The 22,647-nt window shown below is 36.6% G+C and overlaps 1 protein-coding gene across 1 annotated transcript; it reads right to left on the bottom strand.

Annotated features, from left to right (window-relative positions):
* Window positions 1-188: 188 nt before the first annotated feature.
* On the bottom strand, window positions 189-20,827 carry LOC6567476 (solute carrier family 22 member 3). The gene is made up of 5 exons (XM_032740192.1): window positions 20,274-20,827; window positions 2,155-3,062; window positions 1,935-2,089; window positions 1,698-1,866; window positions 189-1,544 (listed from the first exon to the last, which is right to left on the bottom strand). The coding sequence occupies exons 1-5, from the start codon at window positions 20,538-20,540 to the stop codon at window positions 557-559; spliced, it is 2,487 nt and encodes an 828-aa protein (XP_032596083.1). The 5' UTR covers window positions 20,541-20,827; the 3' UTR covers window positions 189-556.
* Between the last annotated feature and the right edge of the window lie 1,820 nt (window positions 20,828-22,647).

Raw genomic sequence — 22,647 nt, 5'->3', positions numbered from 1 at the left:
TTGCAAATATTTTCTAAAACTTAGAGTTATATTCATTTCTATATGTTTGTTACCTACGAGCGTCTTTTCTCTAATTGAAATCAAATAGTATTTATATTAAATATATAGTTTTAGGCTTAAAACTTTGACTACTTAAAAATGTATCTTTGCCATTTTTTAATGTTTTTATATTTAATTATATTCTCATTTTTTGAGCATTCATTTTAGGTTTGTCTATATTTCTTTTTTTTTTGTGGTTGTCAGTTGAGTTCATTTGTAAATTGGGGGCATGTGAATAACTCTGCTCAAAGCGAATAGCGCTTGAAGTTTAAATAGCAAAAGTTTTTTTTGTTTTGTTAATGTGCAATTACAAAAGTTTTTGGTTCTCGAAGATACCTGATAGTTACATCTGTGTATATGTATATATATAGCACATAAGAAGACAGTGTATCAAATAACTAGATTGAACTGTTTTGATTTGTTGTTACACAAATCAATAATTCTAACTTTACTTTTTCTATTTGTTTTTTTTTTTGTGTTTGTTGCTGTTGCCCTAACCTCACTTTGCATATAGATATCACATTGGGGGCCCGTCCTCATGTATCTTTGTCGTCCAAATGCCCGGCATTAGTTGTGGAGGTAGATTCGATTGTGGTGATGCCATTTTTCTAAAACTGTTCGTCGCACAGATGGTACTCGAGTTCGAACTAGGCTCATAGCCCTTATTGTCCATGCCCTCGATAACCGTAAATTGTGTGGCCATATTCTGGGCGACATGCGATACTGGCGACGCCGGCCTGGAGATGGGATGTGTGCGCGGACTACTGATCAAGCACATGCAGATGCCGCCAATGATGGCGAGGGCGGTGTAGGAAGTCTGTGGTATCAATTGGCCAACGACAACCAAGGCACCAATGAACGGTGCACCCAGCAGCCAGAAACGAGCCCAGCATATCGTCGAGAAGGCGAGAATCTTGCGCTTCTCGGGATCGACCAGTTCGACGGTGCTCGTCGTCAGTATGGAGAGTGATGTGGAAATGGCAATTTTGGAGATCATAGCCGTACACATGAGCATGGCAACATTCGCATCCAGCGAAACGTCACCCGGCTTCGGCACCAGCCAACAGCACCACGCAAAGAAGCCAGCCAGTATATTAAATATGCCTGCCCAGAGCCACTTACGAGTCGTTTTCATTATCAGATACAGTCCAATAAAGGTGCCAATCATCTCACTGAACCCAGCCACAAATGTGTTGATATACAGATGCTCGCGACTGAAGGAGCGAATGTTCAGCAGACAGCCATAGTAGACGCTGATGTATAGCGACCACGAGAGATGTACACAGATTATGTGACGCACAGCCTTCTTACCCTTCCAGATGGTCCACCAACCGGCGGGCGGTGGGGCATCCATGGCTGTTTGTGCTTGCAACTCCAGCTGCTGATCAATGTCGTGGGGAAGACTGAGCCGTGTGCCATTCATTTCGGCGCATTCGAGCAATATCTTTTTGGCATCCTGTACACGTCCTCGATCAATCATCCAGCGCGGCGAGTCGGGTATCCATCTACAAAACAAAGGTTTAATTGGTTAATTTCAAATCTCAAATCTTTGTTATGGGTCGGTCTATTTAAATTTAAAAATTCACCATACTAAAAATGCTAACTGCTATTTAACACTATGGATTCAAAACCCAATTTTAAACAGAAAGGTTACTTACTGCCACAAATAGATGAGTATCACTGTGGGCCAGGAGATGGCCATATAGAGGTGCGACCAACTGGACCAGAAACTAGCCACACCCGGCAACATCATAACGCCAATCGACCAGAATTGCTCGAACAGTGTTGAGACACATGTGCGATATTTGCCGCCCGTGATGTCCGACACTGGAAACAGTAACAGTTGTAGTTATATCGATATTGTTAGAAAAAGTGCTGTGTAATGGCAAACTTACTTATCATGCCACCGGCGGTGTACATTTGAGCGCAGCAGACAGCAGAGAGGCAACGGAAGAATACATGCAGCTCATAAGAGGCGACATGACCCGTTAGATTGCCGCAAAAGATTTGGGTGATCATGCCAAAGAGCATAACGCTGCGTGGACTGAAGCTGCAAAATGTCAAATGAAAATTATCGATATATTTTCGAAAAAGAACACCATAAATCAGACTTACTATTTTAACAAATGATTGGCCAGGATGCCGCCGGTGAGTACACCAAACAAATGGAAGAACTGTGTAACCGAGACGAGGATGTCGCGCGAGCAAACCAAATCGTATTGGGTGACCACCGATTGGTAGTTGCTCTCGTGCTGGAACTCTGTGCAGGGTATCAAATTGGAGCGATTGTGTGGCTTCTCCCAGACGCGCGGCTCCTTGGCGCTGTCCTCATATTTGTAGTAGTGATGCGCATGCTCCTGCGCATCCTCGTACACATTGCAGAAATCAATGGTAAACTCCTGATCCTCCTTCTCCTCCTTTTGCGGATGCGACACTTTGATCCACTGCGTCTGATTCTGTGCACCCAAGTCTGTGGGTGGCTTGCAAAAGAATTCACCGTGCCGTGGTGCCGGTGCCGTAAATATAATGCATGCCATGAACCATGATGAGGGTATTTTGCATAAAAAGATTAGCAGCACAGTGCGCAGCTGCCATTTGCCCCAATGGCCGGTAATGCGGCCCACTGCATCCACTTTGCTCTGCATTTTCGTATTCGGCCTCTCTGACTTGCCCTCGAGCCGTGCAAAAGTGTCGTACGGATAATGTTTGCAATCCGGCGTATGCTTATGCGTTGGAGTCTGTGTGTAAAACTCCTCCTCGTTGTTATTGGTGTTGTTGTTATTGTTGTTATTGCTGCTGTTGTTGTTGTTGGGTTCGCTAGTTTCCTGGATGTGGAGCGTTGGCGATGGCGGAAAGTTGGTCAGCGAGCTGCGACGTCGGCACTCGTTGGGCGTGGCACTGGGCGTGTGTGGAGTAACGGTTTCGTTTCTATTCTTTACAGTGGTTACTGATATGTGTGGATTGCTTGCTCGACGGGGCGTCGACCCGTCTTCCTCCCTCAGGGGCAGTAGTGGTGATTCAGCCTGTAAAGCGAATGAGCAAAATATAAATTAGTTATGAAATCATCAATAGGAAATTATCAGCAACGCAAATGCTTTCTTTTCAATTCAAAACTATTTAAAAGCTGATTTCAATTTTGTTAATTAAATTTAAACTAAAATCAGTTCAACCTCAAGTTTGAAATTTAATTTGCACTTGTTACTTTAACTTTAAGTTGAACTCAAATTCAAATTTCATTCGTCCTCTTGTGACAAGTGTCTGCAAAAGTATTTTAATCGAAATGTTCATTTTGTGCACAGTAAAGTTCTATGAATAACATATGAAAACTATCTTCATTGAATTAAGTCTGAAATTCTATCGACCCAAAACTAGCATTGACCACAGCTATGCCAACTACTTTTATAACCACACACATTATGGACATACCCTTGAATATGTCAAGTGTTTGATATATGTGGCATGGGATCGACTCAAGTGCGTTTATTGAGACTTCATCGTGTGGGATTCGAGTGCCTACATTTCATCCATTCTCAACGGGGCAGCACGTCTGGTGTCAAGGGCTGTTTCCCCTAGAATCAAATGAGATGCATCCCCCCCCGAATCCAGGATTAATGAATATAAATTGCATTTGCGCAAAGCCAGCACAAGTTCTTCATTGCTCTGCGTTGGCCAATCTCTATTTATAGTGCTCTATTCGAGTAATTTCAGACTCAAAGCCACAGTCAGACACTGTGGTAATTGAGAAAACTAGACAGCACACACTCACTCACACCCCCACATCCTCCCACACACACAAACTCACACCAACACACACACCCCCAGCCACAAGCTGGTCATCAATGATATGATTGCAATTCAAGGGAACCTTTTGTGAAAGTCGACAGCCGGCAGCTGCTTCAGTCAGTCATGTCCTTGGCAACGTCCTCAGAAACAGGTCAGGCTCTTAATGGGCGCAATCTGCCCTGCATACACGTACTGAATATGGAGAACTTTTATATGCCCTTTTAAAAACGTGTTCAAAGGATAGAATGAAGTTGTGCACAAGTATGTAATAGACAGAAGAAGTCAGCTGCGAAGCTATAAAGGATATATATATATATATATGTTATGGACCAGCATCTATAGCCGAGTCATAACTGTCTGATGACTCTCCCAACTCACGAATATCGATAAAAATCGATTACCGATAGCAACTGTATATATTTGTATAAGCAACAAAATTGGAATATGTGATTTATTCAGCGTAAAATTCAGGGTATCTTTCCGTCAAGCTCTCACGACTCATGCATTGTTATTGATTTTTGTACGCGTTCTCTTGTACATTTTCACATTACGCATACGCCGCGTCCCACATTCATTGCAACACTTTGTTTTTGTGTATTTTCCATTGCGGCGACCCATGACAGTCATTAAATCAGCTGTAAATATTTAACCACACAGCTCGCACACCCCTTTGGGCAAGCTAGTGGGTTAACAAAGGATTAAATAAGGGGCGACATTAAGTCCAATTTCAGTGGCATTAACATCAATAATAACATACGACTTTGGCATATTCAATTATTAAACAAATCTATGGCACATATTTATTTTCTAGTCTTTTAAAATCTGTACTAAATTTAAATTATTTCTGAAAATATAGTAGCTTTTACATATCGAATTCGGGATAGATATTTCTATAAATAAATCACATTTTGCATCTTTAGCTCTCAAATAAATCACATTTTGCATCTTTAGCTTTCAAATAAATAAAATATTTACAATAAATTACCTAAGCAATATATATATATAATTATATATAATATCACACTTTGCTATAGCGCATCTTCTAATAAATCATACCCAATCAGCGCATTCCTCCACCCCCTTTTGTGTCACTGTAATAGATATGTTCTACTTTAAAAAAAAACGTTCTTTACTCTCATTTGCAAAATTGCTCACAACTCTTGAGTTTGTCAAGTCTTTTTGCTTGGCAATTTCATTGCATGCTTTATAAGTGACCCCCTCAACAAGAAACAAGCAAAAATGCTGTAGTCGAGTGAGCTCGCTCCGATATAGCCTAAGCCAACCTGTTTAATAAATTCCAGTTTTATTGCCAAGATATCACTTTAAAAGTTTTGCACACTCAAGCAAGTTTTACATATAAGCATGAGTGGAAGTCTTCTCACTTTTTATGGCTGGCACAGGTGCTGAAGAGTAAAAATAAGATAAGGCAGCGCATGTTTTTATTCACAAGCACAATTTTTATTGCTATGCTATGTATCTATATATATATATTCGCGAAACTGAGACAGATATCGATAAACTTGATCTGGGTGGAGCATTAGAGAACCTATAACTCAAATTTGTAATCTGTAGCTCTTAAAGTCTCTGAAATCTAAATCGTCTCGGCTTTTGACCCTGATCAAGAATATTTATACTTTAAGGGGTCGGAGATGCTGCCTTCTAACTGTTGCAACCATTTGCACAAAACCATTATACCCTTTCTATAAATTTTTAATGTGTTCAGGGTATATAAAAGAACCCTTAGCTAACAAAAAGACACAAACCCTTGAAGCTGTATGTATGTATTTCTATATGTATGTATTTTCGAGGAATATGACAACAATTGCTCACATTTTCAGCTGTGCTCCTCTTTTTTTTTACTGTCGCATTTTTATTTTGTCATTATATTTTTTTTGGTTCTTTGTTTCGTGAGTCAAAACACTAAAGTATGTTTTGTGTTAGCGGGTTGTTGTTGACCATGCTGCTCTCTGACCTATTTTTATACTTCACTTATGTATTATAAAATAAAGTAGGGTGTGTGCATCTGTCCCAAAGGAATTTGGCTTATGTATATGTCAGCTATATTATGGGAACATATATGTATACTAACTATGTATACTGGGAAAACTGACCTTGATTAAAGTGTCAGATCGTATCGAAGCATTAGATATATATGCATAGTGCATTTGAACAGCTTTCCATATCAGTTTCATGCCATGCATAAATTAAACAAATGTATGAAAATACAAAAGAAAATCAGACAGAAATTCAATGAAAAAAATCGCAGCATTTAAAAATAGATTTTGAATTTCCATTTTGCATGTGAAAGGTCATTCATTGTCAGCCTAGAAATATGCAAGAGTTCTGCTCGAAGAGCCGCTAAACTTTCGGTCTATTTTTACAATCAGTTAAATAAATATCGAAGTTGGTTCATTTAACGGGCGATTGTTCAGTCTGATTGCTGGAATCGACTTATTTATATATTCGGACAGACACTTGCGCAAACAGTAGCAATGGTTTTGACGCTAAACGCCAAATGCCGAGCACCGGCTGATTGGCAGTCGTAAACAGTAAATAGCTGCAAGTAAATGAACCTTTTCTTATTTTTTGTATTGTTTTGCAGGTGGTCACGTGACAGTGACAGGTTCAATACAGCGTTCCCCCATATAAGTAGTTCTATTGAACCCGCCGCATCAGATGCATTGAGTCATGGCGAAGTGTGGAAACAAGTGTTGATATTGTTTAGATAATTAAATATGTATTACTCATAGCAGTGTGCTGTGTGAAACCGATTTCAACAGTAAATTCAAACTGTCAACTGATTTATGGGGCGTGTCGCTGCTGGGCGTTGGTGGGCTTTGTCCAATTGCCACTAGCCTGTCAGAGTGTCATTAGCATTTACTCCCACACACACACACACACATAGAGAGTGTCAAAAGAGGTGTTTTTCTACAGAGATTTGTTAATTAACTTAGTTAATTGATTTTCATATACAATTTATACACATTTTATTGCCTGGGCTTATAGCATAAATCGTGTTGGAGTTTCTATTGATTGCAATTAAATTACATCTTTTTTAATATACTTTTACTTTTGATAAAAAATAATCGTATTGAAAATATATTCAATTCAAACTTTTTCTTCTTACAATTACATTCATTTTTTATTGTAAAAGATAAAAGTTTGTATTGAGACATTTTTAAAGTTGCTAAAAAAAATTCATCAATAATTGTATTACACCATCCCTTAAGTGGAACTTTTCAATAAAGTGCCAGAGCGATTCCCAACGGATATTTATGCCTGTCACTGCACACAATTCGTTCGATTTCGCATTTTAATAAGCGCAAAAAATCCAAATAATCCAGCCATTAATAATTCAAAAGCTGCCGTCAGTTTGACAATGGCATCCTGGCTCCCGACTCCCAACTCCCTGCTCCCTAATCCTTGGCAATGGATGACTGACAGGACACGCAGAGTGTTCGCTTTAAGCCATTTCCCTTATTGATATTTTTTTGTGCTTTTTCTCTGCTTATTAATTCGCCTCTGCTTTTTTTTGTTTACTGCGATTAATAGTAATAGATATCAACTATTTGCACTCTTCATTGCTTTTCGCAAGCAAATAATAATAATGTGCTTATGTCTTGCAGGAAATTGATTTTGTTCTCCCCTCTGGGAATTCGTCTATTAGGTTCTATCTAATGTCATTAAGTATATGCCAGATTGGCCAACTGAGTTCTTTGGCATAAGCCGCATTTTTTTTTACTATAGATTACAATAACAACTGGGTTAATATTGCCCTCCTGAATATATCATTGGCTTATTTATTATGCCCCCAGTTTAATTTAATATACAGTCAATTCAGGGGCTTGTTTTGCTTGACATCTGATTTTTTTTATGTTGTGTGCATTTCCAGGAAGTATCCAATTGCCAGAAATTTATTTAGTTTACGATGAAAGTAAATACATTTCACCGAAAAATTGCTATGCAATTACGAACATTGGGAAACTATTGCAAATTTATTTTCACCTCCTTCTGAGAATTCGAAATGCTGTGAATATATTAGTTGAGGATCTTATCAAGTATCTCTTTCTGAGAAGTGTTACAATCCTGAAATAATGTTTATTTTTATATGTGGTAAAAATTCAAATTTACTTTGTGCATTGCTTTTACTAATTTTAGTAAAAATTTTAATAAATTTTTAGAAATTATTTGCATTTATTTTGAATTAATGATGGAATTTTATCGAATTTTCAAAAATATTTCTATGTCTTTTATTTCTGTTCTTAGGTATTTCTTCTACTATTCTGTTAGATATTTCGCCATTTTACATAACTCTAGAATCTAGACTCAGTCAATGCAAATAATTCAAGACACTGTCTGCAGTGAGCTATAAAGTTGAAAACAAACAAATTAGAATGCAGTATGTATTCGAGACAGCTCGACTAGGTGATACCCTGATATCTATATATATATATATATATATATATATACATATGTTTTGATTCACAAAACCTTTGTTTCTTGTTCGAGGCTTATGAAATTTGTACAGTTGCTCAATACTAATGTCAGGGTATTTTTTATATAAATTGCACAATTTCATTAAACCCTTTTCCTCGTTTTTAATGGGTATATATATACGACTCAATATCAACTGTCAGTTAGACTCAAATCACAGCTTCGCACATTTCACAATCCTTTCGACACAGCTGTATTAAATACTTAACACTGTTGATTTCCACGAATCGTTGGCTTGTCAATCTATTTAAATATCATGAGTAGTCTGACAGTAATATATACATGGAAAAAACGTTTTAAAACCTGGCAAAAATACAAAAAAAAATACAAATATTTCAGACTATAAACAAAGTTAAGTTGCCGAAAATGCTTTCATTTTTATCTTTTGTTGCCTTTGATGATTAATGACAGGCAGCAAGGATAAAGTTTAATGGCAGGCAAAAGGCATAACCCAGCTAATTGATATATTAAACTTAAATTCAGTAGGAGCTAATTGGCAGCAGCACAAGATGATCTTATCTTTGGTTGCCCAGGACATATATATATATACTACTATACATGTATGTTGTTGTGGACTGCTCTTTTGTCCTTGTATCCATTGGCCATTATACTTGCCTAATGAATTATTAATTGTTCGCCCAGGTAGCAACAGCAGCACACATGCCCAAGATACAAACACACACATACACACACACACACACTCATGCACCTATCAAGTGTGCGTGTGTGCTTGGGCGTGATTTCACCTGCTCAGGTGTTTTTCTTCGAGCTTCCGTTGACAGCCTTAGGCGGCAAAGTTAAATGGAACAAAGCTGAAGCAGCTGCATACCAAATTCAAAGATAGACTAAGCAAAGCAATCCCTCCTTCTGCCCACTGCACCCCCTTTTGTCAGCCTTTGTCAACGCTCACTCCCAAGATATTTTCTTGACTATCATTATCATGTCATGTGAAAGCACCAAGCTGTTGACATCTTGTACCCAAACCAGAACAACCTGAGGATTCTAAATGGATAGATACATATATATATATATATATATATACTGTGTAATGAAACAGTTAAAGTCACTCAAGCATAGCCTAAGAAAATCAGTTATCTACACAAATTCAAAAGAATATATATATGTATATAGATAAATATATATTCGAAAAGAACCTATTGAACTTTTCTTTAAGATAGGCACCATTTTGTTAGCAACTTTAATCTCAGCAAATGTTAAACATTTCTCAAAAGCCTTGTTCTATATATACATATCTATAATTATATATATATACCTGTATATATATATATATATAGAAGAGTAAATAAGTAGTATTCACCTCTGGCAAGGTTCTGGCTTAGTCAGCTTTTTTGTCCAACCAGAAAATAGAAACGTGTTTAGCTGATATTATTTATTTAGAACTAGCCATGAAACTGGCAATTGACACGAACTTAATTATGGCTAGACATTGGCCCAGACACTAGTCACAATTGAATATTTCATTATTTTACTTTTGCACAGCTGATCAAACCAAAGAGTTGCAATGAGCTGATAATAATAAAGAACAGCAGCTTCCACATTTTTGGAATATTGATAGGCGTTGATTTATGGCATGTGGCGCGAGAGCTGAGTTCTGTGGCGCTAGGCTGGGGCACGTGTATGCAAATTTGCTTACGAGTGGCACATTAATTCAAACAAAAACATCAAAATTGGCGCCCGAAAAGCTGTCAGAACAATTTGGCACAGCATGGCGTATACGTATTATCTAGGGAATTGTTATTAATGTACGTGTGTGTGCGAGTGTGTTGAAATGCGTGTTGAATAACAGTACATAAAAAAAAAATATATATATATATAGTTTGAAAAAAGTCAATGTGAAAAGGTTTTGGGCAACTAGTGATAATGGAACAAACCAATCAAGCAAACAATCAATTTCTTTTTATATAGAAATAACATCAAAATTTAAGATGTGGACAGAAGAAGAATAGCTGAGAAATATGTTGGCAAATACAAAATAATTAATTTTATTAGGTAGGTGTTCTTGTGCAATCAACTTCAATCATAAATATCATCTCTAATTAAGCAAAATGATATTCGCAGAATTTAGAATTAAGAACCCATCCAGCAATGCTCAAGAAAAGATTTCGGAGAACTGAAACATAAAAGTCAAAATTAGACAAAAGAAATATTTAATGACTGCAGACTTCAAGCAACTAATTAATGAGCTGTGTCAATAGCAAAAATTTTATTTTCTCTGCGACTCTCTGCTTCTGCTTCAATAACTTTATTCACATGTTGGCTAACAAACTGTTTGTGCAGGTGTTTTTTTTTGTCATATTTTATTTCGCTTGGCATGATTTCGACAGCTGAATTTCATTGTGTTCAAGGTATCACCAAAAAAAAAAAAGAAACATAATTACTATTATTATTATTATGAGCATTGGCATAGAGAACATTAAATTTGATCAGTAAATTCAATTGGAAAACAGTTTATATGCAGCTGTGCCACAGTTGGACAAAACGAAGCCCCAGCAAAACAAATACGACTACATTTTTATTGCCAGACATGCCATAAATATTGACAAGGATACACCAAATAAAAAAAGGACGAAACAAAAAGGGACCACAGTTGGAGGCTGCTTGGGTCTGTTCGTTGAGAGGTTTCACTTGGACTTCGACATTGAAATATAATTGAGTTTTTTTCCATAAACTAATGTTATATGTGCATTCAAGAAGACTTGAACCTTTTATATGGTTTTAGATGGAACTCGACTAGTTACAATATTATGTATGTAAATATATATATTTGCTGGTTTCTTATAAATATACCTGTACTTATATCTAGATATATAAATCAATCACTTGATCCAAAAAGCCAATCCTTCACTTTCTTCGTTTAGCCAAAGAAATTTCAAAGTATTTATATGAAAAGCTTAAGGCCAAACACATCAGGATGTCAAACAGTCAAACAAAATAAATATGTTGCATTGTTTCTCCCACTTGCCTAACATTTCTTCGCCCACACAAAAATATATATCGGCATTTGGGCCTTTTCCTATATATTTCCCAAAAGCTCTGATTTGGATTATTTTGTTATTGTTGATTGGCGAGGCAACGAACGGGAAATCGACATTGCCAAGGCAAAGAAGACGCAGTTGGGGAAATACACACAAATTACAACTCAAATGCTTATGTTTTTTTTGTATGTTAACGTTATTATTTTTTTGCTTCGTTCTTTTTAGCTCTGCATAAACAACAAAAATATTTGGCTACCTTCGTGCTCAAGCAAGAAAACAATGAATCATTTGTCCTTGATTTCGTCTATAGATGGACGGGCTTTCATTTGTATATATGTATGTATGTATAATACACAATCAAGTATTGATGAAAAATTCGAACGCTGCAAAGTAGGCATCAATTTCCTCCTTCGTCAGCCTCCTTGTCAATGTTTTTGGCCTGAAGCTGACTGTGCACATTTATAAACGATTTGCATACTAAAACTACACACTGCTGTTAATTGAATCGATTGTGTTCCCTATGAATCCTAACCAAATTCGCTTAAGGGAAATACTCACGCACACACACTCAATTAATTATATGCTATGCATCTGATTTATGTCATGGGAAGTCATAAAATAAATCACAACATTTGATGAGTAAACTATTTCCAAGCTACTCAACCGCATTTTGGTAATCCTTTTCTATGTGAGCTCTTAATTCTTTAAATTCACTTCATTTGCATGTCGAAAGCCCATAAATCAATGCAAAACCTTTTAGTCTTAACATTAAGTGGCAAATGCCGCAAATTTTGTGGAAAGTCAGCAAAAATCGATGAGTGCTTATTCGATCTTATTATGTTTATTATATTTTTGTCATCGTGGCCTAATGCAAATTTAATTTTCGTCTTGGCAAATATTGGAATTGAATTTAAATTTGTTTAGTCAGCCTTAAAATGGATGTTATTATTTAATTTTGTTTGCCAGACTGACTGCCTTTTAAGTGCATTAACATAATTATCAATTTGCGAGTTGTGGCAATAAAATAATGTTCTTAAGTACTTGGCATCTGTTTTGGGTCTTAAAGCTCTCTCTGAATGTTTAGCATGCTGGATAGAAAACACATTGCGCAACTCAGCTGAAAAGTATGCAATATATATTTCACGATACATATCAATTCAAAGAGCCACTTGCATGTGTCAGTCTGAATATCCTGTCCATCCATTTCATAGTAAACAGCTCAATTGCCGTTTAATGTTGCTGCCAACTGGGAACTGGGAGACAAATTGTGTTTGGTCGCCGGCTTGGAACACTTTTGCTAGAGCGAGCAGCTCATTTCCTGTCATTTATTTGCACAAGTGTTTCGTGAATAAACTTTTGCCATTGTTCGGACCTAATTCATTTATAACTCTGAGCGATAATAATTGCGGCAATTTGTGCAAACCATTCCCTATTATATTCGTTATGTGAATTATGATTTTGATGAACAGTCGCACGACATTGCGTGTATATTAGCAAGGTCTGCAAAGAATCAAAGGTGTATCTCTCTCTCCCTCTCTATGTGATTTGCATGCAGTAAATATCGATCAACTTCATTTGCATACACTAAATATCAATATAATTTGAAAAAAATATAAGGTCAAACAAGTTTTGCAAACAGCATACATAATTTATATCGTTTTGCTGTGCGCAACTTATCGCGACTAGCCAAAACTTGTTTGTTAAGCTGTCAATTTTGGGACGTGTTTGTTGGCAACAAAAAAAAAAACCAGAGCATAATTTATGCATGGCTCCTTTGTCACTGATAAATTGGTTTCAATTTCTTTTGTTAAACGTAAATTGCATTGTTCAGGCTCAGTGATTAAAGTTTCGAGTGCCAAGTCTTGCTGATTAGCTGAAAAGGGGCGAAAAGCACGTAAAACGAAAATGGGCTGATTTAATATATATAATTTGGCTTAGGCAAGCGAAAAATACACACACACACACACACTCAAATAAAAGAGGCGTTGCTTTTTGCTTTTGCTTTCACTTTCACCTCATGCCTTGATTTAGTTGGAATTCAGTGGGGCATTGTGAGGCAAATCCTAAGTTGAAGTTGTTTTGCATCCAACTTCAAAGCGTTCTTAGCGTCTGATTAAAGGCGAAATTCCACAAGTATCATTGAAATCTGTATCTCTTGGATACAGTCTTGTTTGTTCTCTATAATAAAATATTTAAAGTTCCTGACCGCAAATCGGCTTAAGTTCATTGCTCGCCACGGGGTTCACAGAACTCGAGGAACGCAAATGAAACGTCATGGAAAATGTATCCAGGGGTGAAGCAACAATAACAACAAAAAAACACGAAAAAAGCAATAGCAGCTGAAATCGAAAGGCACTCGAGCAGAACTAAATAAAATAAAGGCAATTAAAAGGCGAACGGTTGGAGTAGACTTCCTATTTTAAATTTAAATGAGCATTTGTCGAGCTCAGCTGTAACTTTTGCCCAGTTTTGAGCTGATTCCACTAACGAACTTTGACCTAGGCCAAGAGGCAGACTAAATGGTTAGGTCCACAGTCGATAAAGTTTGCTCATCAGTTTGTTTTCGTATTTGGCGAACAACAAAGTTTTTGTTTGTACCATAAAAGTGTCCACTTTCCCCAGATTTGTTGCCTCTATCTTTATGGCCGTATACGTGTATGTGTGCGGGTGTGTGTATGTCTCTGTGTGTGTGTGTATGTGTATATGTGTGTGTGTGCTTGTTTCTTTGTGTGCGTGTACACATTTGCCTTTTATGAGATACTTTGCGTATAACAGTTTTGGGCCAGCATCAGTGCGTGAAACTGTTCCGAATGTGCAATTAGCATAACAAATACCCAAAAAAAAAAGCTCTTTTGCCTCTTGGCCATATGCAATTTAGGCTTATTTCCGCACTCCTTCCTTTTGCAATTTCTGCGTTTAGTTTATTGGGAGTTGTCATTTTGGTTCGGTTCAGGCAAAGCTATGTAAATTTGTTTTGTCTCCCCTTAACAGCTTCAACAGCTTTTGACAACCGCATGCAAATTGCTTTGCATACACCTAATATTGAAATGTCAAACATATAGAAATACATAGGTAAATCGATATAAATAAGTAAATAAAGTTTGATAAAGTGGAATGATTGGCCTAGACTCGCCCACGAGCGAAAATGATGTTGGAATATTAGCAAATATTTTGGAAGCTGAACCCCTAAGCATTTTCTCACGTCTAAATCGAAAAAAAATCGATTAATCCTACAGTTTAAGTTCAAAGTTCACCAAATTTTTATTGAATATAGAAAAATAAATGTATTAATGTAAGACGGTTGATTTTGCCAACGGTTTTCAATTGGAAACACATCATTCAGCAGTCGAGCTGCCACTTTTCCTATATCTGCTATTATGTGTCAAGAATATGCAATTCGATTAATTCTCAAACTATTCGACATGTATAAAATAAAAAAGTGTATATATATATATATATGTATTTTATGTACACTGTATGCAGGACACGATCTTTGCTCCTGCTGTTCCTTTTCCCTGCTTTAGTAAAAGAAAAACTCCGAAAAACACAATTTACATAAATCAGATTCCGTGGGTAATTTGTACAGACTTAACGAACGTGTATCCCATGTGAAATTAAGTTGAAAATTCATGAAAAGTGGCCTAAGCGAAACTTGCTTCAACTCCACATATATTAAAGAGTTGTTAGATACTCGTAGATACCCTTCCCTAAATGGATTACCAGTGAGGTCTTATCAGCTGTCGAAGCGGCACGTGTGTCCCTCACCGACTGTAATTAAAGAGCAATGCAAATATTACGCATACGACTGCGTCACAACACTTAATTAAGAAGCAAATCGTGAAATTCAACTGGTTTTGTATTGTTTTCAGCTCTGCCTTTTTTTCTGTTCGCTGATGTCATTCACTGTTAAATAATTTTCATACAAAACAGCTGCACAGACAAAGCTCTATCCTGGCAAAAATGTACTTGGAGCAGCAGAAAAAAAGTGTAAACTTATATAAATATATTACTAGATGACTGCAGAGAAGTATATCCTCGACAGTCCCCAGACACACATAGAGTATGATTTATATATATTTATTTACTTATGAAAATTTATAAGGCTAGCTATTTGAATTTATTGTCGGGTCAGCTTTTTAAAGCATTCTTCAAAATGTCGCCGTTTTGCAATTTTTTCACACCGCAGCCACGCTTCTCATTAAAGTTCATTAGTCTCGCTGGGTTTTGTTGCGGTTTGGAGGGAGTAAATATATATATTATATACATGGTATACTGTGTAAATAATTTAAAAAGTTGTGATTAATTGTGGACTGTCATGCAGGCCCTGTTCTGCTTAAGTAGGCATACATTGTTGAGACCTCGCCGGAGGAGTTGGTTTGCGAGGACACAAAAATGTGCCTGACAAAACTCGCCAACTTTATCAAACTAAGCGCTGGCCCATATATAATGGGCAAACGGAGAAACCCTTATTACAGTGCTTATTACAAGAATTCATTCATGAATTTAACTCAAAATTTAATCATAAATTCAAATATTTATGCAGCGATAACTCGTGAATTGCAGCGACACTAAAAAATAAACAGCAACCTTAAAGTGCTTATTAAACAACCTTTTATGGTATAATAATAGAAATAATTATATACAAATTATTCAATTGAATATTATTAAGCAGTTATGAATGATCGTCTCTGTACATAGCATATTAACATATTTAATCGAATAAAATATTTAATATTTGTACGTTTTGTATGGTACTAAAAGATGTCTGCCACAGTTTTTTTTTATTTCTACACTCAGAAAAAAACAATTACCCTTAGTTTTGATGGATTTCTAAATATATGTGAAATCCTAAAAAACTTATGTGTAATCATAAAATAAGAATAAAAAAAGTCGAATGTAAGAATTATCTATACAGACATAAAGATATATTTTGAATATTATTCTGAATATTAGAAAAAAGTACCCTGAATTTAAGAAAAGAAAACCTCTAAGTTTTTTAAATATACTTTCTGATTAATTATCTGAATTACCCATGGCAATTTTCTAAAATACAGTGCGTTGTTTTTCTGAGTGTAGCATTAAGCCCGTAAATGTCGGCTGCAATTAAATTATGAATTTGGCTGACGTAGCATGACTTAACCAAGGCAATGGTTGCCAGGCGCAGAGTCTAATTAGATCCAGGCAAACAGCAAGAGCCTGATAATCTAATATCTGCAGCCGCTCGAGTTAACTTGGCTGTCGGCACAAACAGCAGATAAGCCAATTCGCACAACTGCCACAATTTATGCCCCTTGCTTTTGTGTCTATAGCAGGAGGGCTGATTAGGGCATCTAGTTTAATATCTAGTTTAATGATGCAAGTACCGTTGTCTCATCCTCCTCCTCATCCTCATCCTCATCCTCATCCTCATCCTCGTCCTCATCATCATCGTCATCGTCATCATCGTTATCCTCATCATCGTCATTGTCGGCAGCTGCGTTTCGCATTTCATCGCTTCGCGTCGCCGCTGGCTGTGTTGCCAGCTTTTCGATACTGCTGCCAATGCCGGTGGTGGAGCCGTTGTTGCAGCTGTTGTTGGTCAGATTACCGAGCAGACCCTGACCATGACCAATGCCAACATTGGTTTTATTACCGCTGCCATCGCCGCCATTGCTAATGTTCGTGGGCATAGTGGAAAGGGTCCGCCGGCAAGCGGATGCGGAAGCGCGCCTTTTTACCCCGCTAAATTGTCAATTATAGGCGGCATTTCATTCAAATGGCAGCACTTTCACTTTCACTTTCGCAGCAGCTAACACAACACCCGAACACACACACACACACACATGCCAGCCAGTACTGGCCACAGCTGTGGCTATCAAAATATTTATGCGCTTTTGATTTGCGTTCTTATGTCTCAAGTGTTTAAGCGAACTTAATACATCAATTCATCCGAATTATTCGAATTTTATATATGTGCAAAGTTGATTGTATTTTCAAAATACAAATATATATATATATATATATAGATATATTTATATATATAACTCGCACAATGCTACATATGCTTAATATTTGTTTTCAGCAAGCATGCGCCGCTTAGCCTAAATATTTTTAAGCAGAATTTTGTATTTAGCTATTTTAATATTTTATAATTGCACAGTTTGTTGTTTCATCAATTTGACAGAATATTTTAGACACTTTTCACATTTTCAAGCTTGTCTCTTGATGGCAGGGCATGCAAACAAATATTTTTTCTTTATCAAATATTTATTTTTTAATAAATTTGACATTTTTGAAGCTTTTTTCACATTTGAAAAATCAGGCCATGCCTGTGCTGGGCTCCGAAACGTTTTAAGCATTTGATGTTAATAAAATTTGTGAAAATGGCAGCGTCCGCTTTTCACAAAATTGTCGACTCGTGCTGCCGTTCGCCCAACGCGCAACTGATTTCCCGAAATGTGGCTAAAAGCTCAGGATCCCGTAACGAGCCAACTTCGAACTTCGGCATTTTTCCTGGCACTTTTCCCGAAGACGAGGCGCAAAAGCGAAAGCTTTTCCACGCATAAACAGACACAGACAAACACAACGCACACTCCGACTTTGACTTTGGCTCCATTCATGACCAGGGTTTCAACTTGGCCCCCAAAAAAAAAAAACAGAAGTTATGTGCGGGGTTTTTCACTCTCGTTGCACGATGTTGATGCTTTGAAGTTTCGCACACACAGCTGTTGTGGACAACCCACTCGGGAAACTTAACTGTGCCCACTTGCCCCGTGCTGTCTGCTGTGTTCATTTTCTGATTTGTTTTTGCAATAGTTTTGTTGTTGATTAACTCTTGGCAAATTATTTATATTGTTTGCCTAAATGCAAATTACGTTTCGTGCATGGCTACAATTTCATTTGTTATAGACTACACAAAGAAGGAAACCCCATCAAAAAGTGGCCCCCTAACAGAGTTCAACAATTTGCAAACAATTTGCAAATACCAAGCCCCAAACAAATTGCTAAATTGCTGACGCACGTGTCACCAGGTGCAATGCGCCAATAAACAATGAATTGAATTTGTTTTTTTCCCCCCATTTTTTGGTACAACTCGAATTATAACTTACAGCAGTGTAATAAAAATAAACAAAGGAATAAACAACCATTGCATAACAAAGACCGTAAACTATAATCCTCAAAGGCAATTCACGGCCATCTTTCAAATCGACATCAAGAGTATTACATGAATTTTATTTAAGAGAAAATTGTAAGGTTTGTTTGTAAATCTCAGGATCTACACTTTAATCCGTAAAGCAACGCAGCTCAAGGGAAATTATAATTGGAAAAACTCTGTTGACATCAGCGCCAAATTGAAAATGGTTGTTAAGCAGCTCGAGGCAATTTAAAGAAACTTCACCAAAAGTTAAGCAACAAACTTTAAAGGGAACTGAAGACAAACGCCAAGAAATAATAATAATAAGGAAATCTTAGAGCTTGGTCAATATGCTTATAGGCTTATAAGATAATAGTATAACTATATAAGAACATGAAACTCCATTCCTGACCACAGTTGATTAATACATCAAATGTAATATATTAAACAAAGGTTGATATAATTCTCTAGCAATGCTATATTATCAATAATTAATAAATTAATTCATCACCTCAAGCCTAATGCAAAATTCATAAATGAAGTCCCGTCAGCCTCCTTCGATTACCCATCTAATTTGAATGATTTATTTATTAAGACATTCAATACTGTGATTTAATTTAGTAGAATGCGCTGCGCTTGTTCTTTTTGTTGTTTTTTTTTATTTATTTATCGTTGAATTATTTATTTACAAATCTAATTCACTAGCTCAGTCTCAGGTGCTAATAAGTTTTTGAACAACAACTTCAGTTAGATACGAAAAGTTTGCCTCTGCCACGTGCAGAACGCAAATTAGATTACGCATACGACACGTGCCACCGAAACTTGTTTACGAGTTGAGTACAATAAAATGTAAACAGCGCAAAAAATTGAAAAGAAAATGAAAACTCAAACGAAATCATGTAAAACAAGTTTCAAACAATTTAATTTGCGTACATCTTGTGATATTGTGTCTTAAAGTTGTGGTGAAAAAACCAAAACGGTTGTAATTAAATTTGTAGCCTGCGTGTGTTAATGTCCTGCCTTCGTCCTCAATCATATGCGTGGATTTAATTCTATTCTATTCTAGTATGCTATGCAAATTGCCGCTGCAATTAGAGACACGCAAGGCGCCTCATTCCTTCAGGCTGATGTAAAACTTTGTGGATACTTGTGGCCTTCGAAAATCTTGCTCGATTTGATGATTCAAGTTTAGTCATAAACTGCAGCCATAATAAAATAAGTTGCAGTAATAAATAAATCCACGGCAATTAAACTCTGAAGGGCAAATAGGAAACTTGATAAACGTTGAAGGGGCGACCTTCTTTTCTAGTCGACGCCATTATCTGGCATACTAAAAGCTTTTCAGCTATGCTTTCTCTTAATTTCATTTGTTTTTTATGAGAAACACACTTTTTAGTGCTGTCTTCAAGTATATTGTTTATTCTATGTAAATTTCATAAAAATAAACCTAGCGGAATCGAAATTTATGAATGAGATATTTTTTAACTATCGATTTGGTTGCATCTCGACAAACAAAAACAATTTAGATTTTAGATTTTTGGATATACATATATTATGTGTTTAAAATGATTACTAGCCGTTTTCTATATTGTTTATTGGTATTTGTTTTGTTTGTGTTTATAATGAATAATGCAAAAAACCAAATGTTTTCCATTGTATATAGTTAGTGGGCTCAACGACCTGCACTTCAACACATCAACTAATTACACATATATTAAAATAATTATGGGCTGATTTGTACTCTCCCAATAATTGATAAAGCTACACTCTCCACTTTATTCATTTGAATACAGTTGAAACCCGGACGTAGCAGCTTAAAATTACATTTATGGACTATAACGAATCACCTGCACTTTAAGCATCGTAATCTTGATCTCTACTCGGTCGCGTGGCGAGCTGCTGACACGTGTAGGAGACTGTGATGGAGGCTGAAACGGAGACGGAGACAGCACTACCAGCTGTTTATATTGATTTTGGTTGGCTTTTGCGGCAGTTGCAGTACACTCGTGCGGCAGCCCCTCCTCCCGCACCTCAGCCTCCTTTGCCGTTGCCATTTCACGTTCGGGATTGCACTTAGTCAAGATTAGACTGGCATCGGGATGAATAAAACTCATTGTGTTGTACAACTCCGATTGTTTATTAATCAAACTTCCACTCTTAAGTGTTTTTGCCCGTATTCAACAACTGTTGATTGTGTAATTTGTAGGTGTTTCATGCACTTTATATAATCGTAGAAAAACTTGCTCTTTTTATAAGCAAGTCAACACTACGTGCAACACATTTTTGATCGCTGCACAGTATGCAAAGTGTCTGCAAACGTAATTTATTTGATTTATAATCAAAGAGTACGAGAGCAAAAGAACAACCGAAGAGCCGAAGAATGCTCTCGGCGCACTGAGACGCACTGAGGCCGAGGTAAGGGCCATCACTGCTTGTGGTGGTTGGTGGTGCTGTGGCTACTGCTGTGGCTGCTGATGAGTGGCAAAGTGTCTAGATTTCCGCCTGTGGCGCTCCGAGCACACTAATATGGATATTTATAGCTGAACGTTCAACAACATTCAACAATATGCTGCCCAAATGATCATTATGCATGCTGCACTCGACTGCAATTTCCGTACGCAAAGTCAAGTTCAAGTTTACTTGCTTGGCTAGCAAGATCAACATCAATGCAACATAAGAGAAAGAAGGAGAGAGACAGATAGAGAGAGAGAGCATCGCTCGAGTGTTGTAGTCGATAGTATGTTGGTTCCTTGCCGCTGGTTGCCAAAACAACACACACATTCAATTTGCGGTATTGTACATATTACGTCTGCGCTTGTTCAGTGCCAAAAATGACCAAAAACAAAAGAAGAACAGCTAAGAATGATGTAGTCGACTACGGGATGCCCTGTACCCTGTAGCTGTTGAATATACTCTAGTTTTATTGCCAACATATCACTCTAAGAAGAAGAAGAAGAGTATAAAATAACTAAGGCAGCGAATTCAGATATGACTCAATACTTGATCTGTGCTGGGTACACGAGTACCTATAATTTTCACATAGGAAGTCTCAAGCTTTAATAGCCTCTGAGATCCGCCTTTCTATACAGTTGATCCTGATCATGAATATATATACTATACTCGGTGTTGCTGCCTTCTGTCGTTCTGTCCCTTGCACAAAATCCTTATACCCTTTTTACACATGTTTAATGGGCTCAGGGTATAAAAACGCTCATACGCCGTGTCAGCCAACATTTCTTTACTCGCGTTTCTCATTTCGTTTCGCTTCATTTCGTTTGCTTAAGTGTTTTATTATTATTCTATTTTTTTTTTGTGCTTGCTGTTTAGGCTTTTGTGGTTTTTTCCTTTTAATGTTGCTTTCGTTCAAGTGTCAGTCGGCGTTGTTTGTTTAGTATTGCACGACAAGCATTTATTTGTTTTAATTCTAATATTTGTTGTTGTGCTTTTTGCCTTTTTACAATTATCACACTCATCGGCACAAGCCAAAGCTTTATCTAGCAACAGACAGTGATACATATATATACATATATAAATAAATATATATATATATATATATATATATATATATATATATGTATTTATGATGTGCTTAACACGTTCTTTGCATCACGTTTGACACTTGTGTTTGTTCAAGCAATTAGCTCGGTTTTAAGATTTTTACTGCGATCAAATAATTGGCACTTTATTAATAAAGTTTATTTAGTGCAATAACCTAACTGGAAATATTCCATTTCTTTTTCAATTTTGATTGATTACTCTTATCGTATTACCAGTCCTTATTTCATTTTTTGCTCATTATTGCCCAATGGGTTTACCATATATCTCATGATTATCTCACGACTTCAAGAATTGCCTTGTATATCCTTTATTTTCGTCTTTTTTACAATTACTATTTATTTTGCATACTAATAAATTTAGTATCCATACTGAATTTATATTTATTGCAAATTGTATCCTCTCTGAATATTACACTCCAATTGATTAATTAATTACTTAGTCAATCAATTTAATTTACGCTTTAAAATTTCATGTTTTTAAGTTTTCAATATTTAACATCGTCATCAACGATTGATTTTAATGTATACACTCTTAGATGAGAGTTTGATGCACTAAGTTAGTCAGGCATGAACACATGAATTTCCCACAAATCTGATTTAATATTCCATTTGCTAATTTACATTGAATTATGCATCGATAATATACTTATATCTATATTTGTTT

This window comes from Drosophila grimshawi, unplaced genomic scaffold (assembly GCF_018153295.1).
Source record: "Drosophila grimshawi isolate 15287-2541.00 unplaced genomic scaffold, ASM1815329v1 contig_311, whole genome shotgun sequence".
Classification (NCBI taxonomy): domain Eukaryota; kingdom Metazoa; phylum Arthropoda; class Insecta; order Diptera; family Drosophilidae; genus Drosophila; species Drosophila grimshawi.
The sequence above is the reverse complement of the archived record's forward strand: the minus strand, read 5'-3'. Positions and strand labels throughout refer to the sequence as shown.